The sequence below is a fragment of the Hemibagrus wyckioides genome, linkage group LG05 (genome assembly GCF_019097595.1).
Source record: "Hemibagrus wyckioides isolate EC202008001 linkage group LG05, SWU_Hwy_1.0, whole genome shotgun sequence".
Classification (NCBI taxonomy): domain Eukaryota; kingdom Metazoa; phylum Chordata; class Actinopteri; order Siluriformes; family Bagridae; genus Hemibagrus; species Hemibagrus wyckioides.
Window position 1 is genome coordinate 16,775,479 of NC_080714.1, and position 10,023 is coordinate 16,785,501.

A 10,023-nucleotide genomic window follows, 5' to 3' on the forward strand; every position below is an offset into this window, starting at 1 on the left:
ACATACTTATGAGTCAGCTCATGGAAAAGCAAAATGCAATATGGCATCCTCATATGAAAAAAAACGAATAGACACACACACACACACACACACAATAAATTGGCCGTATTCAAGGACAGACATGCACCTTGGATGGCACATTCTCTTATTCTTCCACCCACATCAACACAGCTTCCTCTTCCATTCTAGAAGTATACACGCTGAATGAACACTCACTTGGCCCTGCTGCTTCAGATGGTACAAATCGAGGAGACGAGAGGAGAGGAGAGGAGAGGAGAGGAGAGGTGAGGAGAGGAGAGGAGAGGAGAGGAGAGGAGAGGAGAGGAGAGGAGAGGAGAGGAGAGGAGAGGAGAGGAAAAAAGAGAGATTATCCATGATCAGATCACCTACCCTAAAACTCCAACCACCTTCTCAAGTAGAAAGATGCTCACTTACAAAAGATGAGACTGAAGTGGGTCAATCAAGCTGGGTGTGTGTGTTTGTGTGTGTGTGTGTGTTTTAGAACAAATGTCCACCACAAGGATAGAAATACCTGATGTTCTCACAAAGAAAAAAGAATTACAAAAACAAAACGAACATAAAAGAGCCTAACTGTTTCCCTTATGGTACTACTGTTTAGGGTTAGATTTTGGTAGAGACATAGCATTATGTAGCTATCAATGGATGATCCTCACTTGAATAGTACAACAGATAATTACATAAGCTTTGGAATATCTGTTTAAAAATTCTGTCAACATGAACTAAGATATGCGCCGCTGCAACAGGTGCTTACACTACTCCTGTTAAACAAGTGCATGTTCTCGATTCCTGCTCTTTCTAAAAATCCAGCATTATAGGACCGGACACTAGCATGGCACTGACCTTCTGAAACAAACAGTTTAATGAATCAATATTTGGAAAGTGTTAATGAAATCATTGTTGCATTATTTATAATGAGAGGAAACTTTTACATGCTGAAGGTGGACAGATGTATAGGAAGGATTGTGTAAAAATACTCACAGAAAATTATGGGAAAAAATGTAGTTGAGAGAACTTGCACGGTCTTGCTATGTGGTGGCAGTTAGTGGTGTCTAATCTTTATACAGGACTGCTGCTGGAAAAGCAACATGCAAAACTGCTAGCTTTAATGCAAATCATTGGTAAATAAAAGGATTCCTACTGAAACACTAAGTGTCCTGTTTTTTCAGCATACTAACATTAACCCACATGCTTCCATACAGCAGTGCTAATAATATAAAGAGAGACAGGTGTTTCTTGCTGGCCTATTAGAATAATTGCTTAAACAATGAATGGCTACTTTTGGCCTGAAACCTTGGTTTGACCTATGAAGAGTACATTCGTGGTTGAAAAAAGGATGATCCAACACAAAGACCTAGAGCTGTCTATGAGAGAATAGGAAGAAAATCAGTCAGAGGCATTGCACAAGCATCGAGCATAACCAGTACAACAATCTGGAATGTCCTGAAAAAGAAAGATGCAGTAACAATAAGACATCGAACAGGTCAGCCATAGAAAAAAAGAGCAGTTGATGACAGAAACATTATGAGCTCTGTGAAGAAAACCCAAAATCAACAGGGGAGACGATATCATGATCCACTGTTCAAAGACGACTATTGGGAGCAGAAACATAGAGGCCATACCAACCACTCATCGTCAGTAAGAATCAGATGGAATCAGAAGGCAAACAAAGGGTGTCACGTTCTAACACATCTTGATGTAAATATCAGGAAATGAAAGCTGCAATTCTCATCTGTATTCTGATCTTAAACCCAAATATCTTTAAAGAACAATAGAATTGGCCATGCTGTTCCAATACCTTTGGAGGGGATTGTATGTATGTATGTATGTATGTTGTGATAAAATAATAAAAAAAAAAAAATGTGAGAGATGCGAATAGTGTACTGTAGCTGTCTGCACCCTGAGCCCTGCAGGCAGACATTGCTCTTTGGCTTCACAATGCTATTCCTACTAACCATCTGTTCAAACTGCTCTACAAAGTTTAATCCGTCAGTGTACGTGAAACATTAGTTAACTAACACTGATCTGTTTAATATCATCCCCCAATGATCACAGTCTGGTTCCTCTCAAGGTTTCTTCCTCTTGTCATCTCCTTTCCCTTGCCAAAGTAACCTCTGGCTTGTTCATTAGGTATAAATTTCATATTTAAATTGATATTTTATACCTGGATTTCTCTTTGTCTTTGTGACAATGTGTTTTGTTCGAAAGTGCTGTTTAACTGAATTACATCATAGACTTTAATAAACAAAACTGCTGTGAATGTTTCTCACCTGCAATCGGTAACAGGGACACAGGAAGGCGTTTTACTTTAGGGGTGCTGAGGTTTTAATCAGCATACGTGTGATGTGCTCTGCGACATCACACCTACATGACAGTCAAATCATTTTTCTTTTAACAAAGAATGTGGGTTGATCAATCCCACAATCATATATTAAAATTACAACATAAAACCAAACCTGCAATGTGTGTGCAGTACTATTATACTGGGGAAAAAAGATAAGTTGACTATACGAGCAAAAGAAACTTATTTTATTTTGACAGCAGTACTTGAAAGGTGGACTTGTACTCCAATGTACAAACTAAACAACTATTTTAACTAATTTTCATTTGTTTATCTATATTATTATTATTATTATTATTATTATTATTATTATTATTAATATTATTGCAGTTGTAGCAGCAGTTGCCATAAAGAGAATCCTTAAACTTGACCTTTGTTATTTCTCCTTCACTACGTGTAAATAAACATATTTTAGATTGGAGATTATTTTATTATGCAAAATGAATAAACCTGTTCACACGCCTCTTTACTATGTTTTGCTAGAATAAGTTTACGACGCATCCTGTGAGCAGGTGTGTTCTCCTTAATGCCAGCCAGAAGTGAACACACTGTACAGGTTGCATTTACACCTGCCAGAGATCTAATCACAAGTCAAACTACATCCAGAGATGCTCTCGCTGATCAGATCCCATTTCTAATCAGAATGCTTGATTACATCTGTTTTTTTTTCCTGATCAGATCTGATTAGACTGTGAAACAAAAACAGTAGAAAGGTAATCATATGCACCAATAGCAGTACCTGATAATATGTTGTGCACCTTGATGGATTCAATATAGCAGGAAACTGCAATCATTACATCTGAATAGTTACATTGCCTTTATAGCCAAGCAGAACACAAAAATGTGCCCTGTAGGGTGCACAGGGCCATGTGACCTGTTCGATGAGTACGATGGAACACTGTGGCCTGCAAAATCATCCAACCTCAATTCCATAGAAAGCCTGAGGGATTACTTGGAACAGCAGCTGACTCTAGCTGACTTGTACAGCATCAGTAGAAGAGCAGACTAAAATTATCAAAACACTTGTTGGGGTTTAACCAAGTATAAGGAAAATAAATGTTGTTTTTGAAGCTCAGGATTAAACTGGGCACCCTTTGAACTGTGAGGCAGCAATGCTACCTTATGCCTTTCCAGTATTTAGTCTGTTGCAAAAGGGCAGCAGTGAGGTGGATGAAAGGTAGCACGAGTAAGTGGATGGGTGATTTAGTGTTAAGAGTGGTGCTAGCAGGAAGAGTGAGTGCACTCTTCTCATCTGTAACTCCCTCATGTTGAACAATGCTGTGGACAAATTGCAGATCAGAATGGGAGCTTCGCAAAGGTACGTGTGGCTTTTCTTTAAATGTATGCTGCAGTCTAGCATTAAATATGAACAGCAGTGGCAGTTCTGCATTACCATATTACATGCAAAGAGTCTGATGAACAGTGTTCAGATATATTAAAAGGGAGAGATTGGGGGGGGGGTGCATACGTGTTTGCATGAGCGCATATACATGTGATCACAGTCCTTCTCTCTCTCTGTTCTAATAAGGCCATAATGACAGATAAATGAGGTTGCACCCCCTCACTGGAAACAAAAAGCTCCATCCTAATAGTACCAATAGCAGAGAGAGAGAGAGAGAGAGAGAGAGAAACAAAAGGATACAAAAGAGAAGAGTAGAAGAGAGGATATAGTGTTCAAGAACAAGACAGAATCTGAGGAAGATAAATATTCTAAACGATAAAATGAGTGAATCTATAATCTAATTAATCTAAACTTGTACCATAATGTGATAGATATGACTTATTATAAATAGATATTTTATCATTTTATGACTAATCTGCAACTCATCCTCTGTGTATGATGCACAAGGAGATGCCAGAATATCACATCCGCTGCCGCTGACTTCTCATCTAGTCTCTTGGTCTGTCACTCCATTTCTCTCCCTCCGCCCTGTTTCTCTTATTCAGTTTCTCTACAAGATCTAAGTCCACTTGTGGGCACGTAAATAACTTAAGTGGTTAAATATATACAAAGGACAATTTTACTTCTCAAGAGTCTTTTATTCCATTCTTTTTCTACTTTTTCATACCGCTTCTTATGAACACCATGACAGACCTAACTCTCTTTCTCGTTTTTATTTCCTCTCCATTTAGTTAAAAACCACAAAGATGGCCTTTTTGCCCCCTTCCACCATTACCCATCCTCCACTCTGGCCTCAGCGGAACCCCATGCTGTCAGTTCTGCGCCCTCCCCTTTCAGTGAAACTTGGCACACCCAAGGAGCAGCTGCATGAGAGATCACACTCCACCATTTCGCTGTGTGCCACACAGCGCTGAAGCTTCATCTGAAACCATGGCAGCCTGTAGGCCTTGCACCCAGAGCAGAGGGGAGCGGATAAGGCTGGCCTCACATGGGGCAGGTGTCAGGGGAAATAAAAAAGACAGGAAGGGGGGTTGTGGTAATGGTTGGGTGAGTGAGGGCAGATAGGAATTAGCACTACCTATGTGAAGTCAGTTTGGTATTTCAGTTTGAAGCAGAGATGTTGTGGAGATAAAAATGGAATAGTCTGTGTGGTGGAAAAGAGAGATCTGAAATGTGATCTGACACTCAGTCTATACCAAGTGTCGTTTTGCCACTAGCTGACAGCAGAAACAGGAAATGTACATTCTCACACCCCTTTGCTCTGATAACAAATAGAAACTAGACACGCATTACTTAAATCCGAATACAGAATTGATGAAAACACAAGATCACATAGGGGGCACTGAGTTGACGGAAAGGGGCATTTCATGACCAAATACCTTCCCTGTCTCTTTTTACTGAAACATGGAGTTCCCTGTAGCTTTCCAATTTCATTCGCACATTAATTTAATTTACACAAACGGGGCTTGTTGGGGGGAATAACCAACTAGTTTAGTCATTCATGACCTAATAAAACCCGCACAATTTCTCTTGCTTTATGGATAGTTTTACTTCCTCTAGGAATGCCTATATACGGTGACAGTCATGCTGATTGGAAGGGAATGCTGATATGCCCCGCAAGTCTAAAAAAGAGGAACTCAGAGTACCAGACTCCCCTTTTGCACTGCCAGTGGGAGTCTGTGGGTTTTTTGAGGAACACTTTTGCTGGACTAACCCTTCACTTCCTTGTCATAAGATAATACAGGAAGTTGAATGAATCATGAGCTTTCAGATTCATTCTTTCATTGGGACACTTATTAATGTTCAGTGTAATTTCCAACCTTGTTTGTACAGTCTTTCTATTTGACTGGTTTGGTATTATTATTGGTATTGTTTATGTCAGTAGTCGTTGAGCCTTTTTTCCCAGCTGACTAACTTACTCTTCTGTGATTGACGGTGCTTTTTCATGGCTCCGATGTAGCTTATGCATCATTCACTGACAGGAAGCTGTATTAGACTGTGTCACACGAGGCTCCGCACAGGGACAGAATGATTGATGAAGTGTTAAACAAATTGGGGCATTAAGGAGGTCTCAGTGGTGCTAAATAATAACAGTGAATGGCAGTAGTGTATACAGCAGTATGTTCGCCATATTCGGCCCTGATCTGAATGTGCTCAGGGAGTAACATGTTGAGCAGACAGGCAAAAAACTGTGTATGTGTGTGTTTGTTTAAATGGGTGGTACACACTTGTTGAAAAAGGGGTTCCCTCTAAGCCCTTAATTGGTTCTTCACTTTGTTGCTTTTTTCAAACCTTTAGGTTTTAATTTTGGGTTTTACCGTTAACCAAATAATACAAAAAAACTCATGAAAACCCCTTTTTCCAGGAGTGTAGAGGTGGAAAGTACACATATGTTTGGCACCAACAAATATAAATAAGTGTATTAATGCTTTTTGTCAACACCATATTCATCTGCATAATTAATTAGAAAATATGGAAAAAGCAAAAACAATATGCTACAAGCAAGAAAACTCCTTTTCTACTCCAGAATTAATCATTCGGATGTAACAGCAGAAGAGGATCGGAATCAAATCGTTTGTGTTTGGGGAATAATTTGTGGTTAAGGGACCTTTCGTGCACTGTCACTTATTGTGGTCGAACACTGCATCTTCTGACCTGTTCCGATAGCCCAACCTGTGTGTAAGGACAACTATTGTAAATGTTACTATGTTCAGAGTTATGCCTCATTTCTCCTAAAGAGTCTCTTATAAATTAAAATCACGTCTGGAGCCACCTCTCTGAGGAGCTGTTAAAGGGTCGCATAGCAATTATCTGCTAACAAGCCTTTATCTACGCTAATGTACTTTTGCTTATTTTCCAAAAGGGAGAATGACAGATGGAGGTCTGTAACACAAAGTGAACAAAAGGACTTTTCTCACACACATGTAAGCAGCCTGTATTTAAAAAGCATTGAATTGTAGATATCAAAATTAGCTTGCATCATCACAGCTAATCATCGCAGTTAAACCATAATGTTACCATATTTTCCACTCCAACATTTACACTCAGGAGTTATTCTCTACCAGAAATTTGCGTGCATGTGTCTTCCCCTGACTTATTGGCTGGGTTAGGGAAGTTAGTCCCAGCAGGCTGAGTTCTGTTACTATCTCACCCTCCGGCCAACACAAAATGGAGCTTCTTTCCGACACATGCATGGTGAGCATGGAGACTGGGACACGCGGAGGTCTCTTCCGGTGTCAAGGGATGGCAATAAGCCACTAATGAGTAACTTATTTGTCTACTAATGTATTCTTTTTAAGTTTGTGGGTTTTTTTTAAAAAAGTAAAGCACATTTGGTGACATTCAAAGGTAAAATGTTGCATAGTTTTTGATTACATATGGCCTGGTTTAGATGAAAAAGAATAAACCCATTGTTTGGCTCTGGTGGTATTATTATTATTATTATTATTATTATTATTATTATTATTATTATTATTATACCAAAACATCAAAAACAAGCCTTGCATTTTAATCTGAAACAATTAATTTTTCTTCTTCATAATCATGTGTATAAACTGAATCAAGTGAATCGGATCTCTCATTAGTGTTTTCCCCCAGGAAGTCTTGGCTATGCAACCTTCATGTGCTAATTATTATAAATATGACTCTCTTCAAGTCCTAATTAGAGGTGTGTGCTTTGGAAATAATTGATACACCTGCGTTTACTGACTTTTAATCACGACCAATAAAAGGATGATGGCAATGGTCAATAATGCTTTATTTCCCTTATATTTCAGTAATGACTGATTAAGCAACGGACCCGTTTGGCATACACTGTTCATCTGCATGATGTAGGGCTACATTGTAAAAATAAATGAAAAAGAATAATAATAAAAATAAAAGATCAGGCTAGCTAATCCGCAACCATTAGTGTCGACTTGAATGCACTGTGTAATCATGGCACTGCAAGAGAAAGATCATCACGAGTGTGTTTGAATGTAGCACTAGTCCTGGGATGGTGAGAAAGAAAAACCTCCCCGGGAGACATGGAAAGCGGAACAGGTAGGTTACCAGAGCAACGGGTGCCAACCGTCCGCTCCGCCCATTTCTCCACCAGGACAATGCGCGCGCTGTACGTGCTAGTGTGTGTGTGTGTGTCACAAAAAGAAACCACGAACAGTGCCACACACTCGCGCGCGGTCTCAGCAGACGTTGTAACGAACAATAAGTGTGTGTGAAAGCAGCTAGTGTATCTCCACCCGCAGACTCGGGTTTGATCGGGTAAACAGGCTGCGGGGTGTGTGACCTGTCCGCACATACGACCCGCAAACGGCCCATATGAATGGATGCATGTGGTCGCACCGGTGTTATGCCTTTTCGGGTTTACTGTCACATCGTGTGTGTAACAATAGTCTGAGCTATATATGCCACAATTATTTATGAATTTTCTTATCACATTGCATAATGTTTATTTCTCACATTCGCCCCTTCCGCGAGCGCTTCTAGGCACGCACGCTTCCAGCTTTTTACATCACAAACCACTTAGCATAGCCTACATTTGCAGAAAAAGGGGCAGTTTGATGTTTCATTCCTCGTTGTCATGCTAGTGAGAGATGCGACCGCGTTCTCTATTTTCTTTTGCCATCCCGTTGGCAGGACGAACGTGATGCTAATCCGTCAAGAGGCAGTACGTGCGCGCGCGCGCGCGTGTGTAGAGAGATACCGCTACTACACATGCAGCCGAGTATTGCTCCGGCGTTGCTATGGCAGCGAGGGTCTAGGCAAGGGTCTGTATTCTGGCCGGTCGACGTGATCACCGCTAGATCGGTCAAAAGATGGAGATGGAGAGGTAAAAGTTACCCGGAAGATGTTCCTAAGATGTTCGGCTGATAGTTTAGGTGAACACAAAGCACAAGTGAGCTCGTGTAAGGGAACTAAACCCTGAACAAGTGTCAGAATAAAGGAAATGCACTTTACCGTTGATTTGACAGGAACGTAGAGCACGGGCTTCCCTGGAGTGCCTTTCTGGTTGTGCTCGCCCAGGACGTTGCTCCCGACCTGGAACCCTTTGGATTTCACCCAGAATTTGAATTTGGCGTTGATGTGGCTGTTGTCCACGTACACACCGTCCGCCTCTTCATTCTGCAACAGCGTCTGCATGATTTTGTTGTATTTCCTCCGTGTGACTGTCTTGGTTTTGCCCGAGTCGCCGTAAGTCCGGAGGCACCACTCCTGAAATTCACTAAACATCTCGGCCTCGAGCACGACCGGACTTCGACTCCTTTTTGTTAAATCCGAGCACGGCTTCTTGGTGGCCATGAGCTTCCTCTTCCTCTTCACGAGCGAGCCGGCCGGGCTCCCCCTTGTTCCAAAAAAAGAGAAGCTTGCTAAAAACGAAGCTAAAACTATAATGAAATGAAGTGACAACGGACTCCCTCCCCCCTCCTCTCCCTGTCCCGCTAAGAGGATGATTAAGGACGAGGGCGAATCTTCACCTCGGAGAACGAACCGGGAAGAAAGAAAAAAGAAAAGAAAAGGCGTGCGCGCGCTCGTTTCGGGAAGCCGCACACCTGTTTCTCTCTACCGTCCCAGACCGCAACGGCAAATGTCACCCGCGCTCATCATACTGCTCCGAGAGAGAGAAAGAGAGAGAGAGAGAGAGAGAGAGAGAGAGAGAGGAGGGGCTGTCCTAACAGACGGGTTAGGTTATCTCCCACCTGTGCGTAAACGGTCTCCTAAACCGAGCGCCGATATGAACCGAGCAGGAGAAACCCGTAGCGCGATTCGGCAAAAGCCCAAACAACAAAGAAAAAGGAAACCAAGTAAAGCGGGAAGGAAAACGATTGCTTAACCGCGTTTAACGCTCCGTTTTCCACACAAATTCCACACAAATGGTTTCTTCACTAGGAAACAATACTCCCCGGGGGTCCCAATGATCACAAAGTGTTTATTTTGTGCTGTAAATTGTTGCGCATTAAACCTTGATTGATTATAAAGCGTTACGCGTTAGACGGGATAGCCGCTTCATCCACCTGTTTGAGTCAGTACTGCGCGCGCACTGTAAAGAGGGCATCAAAAGCACTAAGAACAGGCACACATCAGTTCCTTATGTACATATGGCAAAAGATTGATCGCAAAAAACAGTATACACTGCGTAATCAGACTAACTGGACGATTTTGGACAGCGTCCGAAAACCGTAACTATGTCACCAAACATGTCGATGCAATGCAATTTTGCCGTTGCAATGCGGTTTAGGACACAGCCTTAGCTAGACATCCTCAC

General features: G+C 41.5%; 1 protein-coding gene across 1 annotated transcript in view; it reads right to left on the minus strand.

Annotated features, from left to right (window-relative positions):
* nol4la (nucleolar protein 4-like a) overlaps positions 1–9,321 on the minus strand; it is a 42,320-nt gene extending 32,999 nt beyond the window's left edge. Inside the window, exon 1 of the mRNA XM_058390512.1 lies at positions 8,718–9,321. Within this exon, the coding sequence (XP_058246495.1) occupies positions 8,718–9,059 (342 nt within the window). The 5' untranslated portion in view covers positions 9,060–9,321. The remainder of the gene's footprint in view (positions 1–8,717) is intronic.
* Positions 9,322–10,023: the final 702 nt, after the last annotated feature.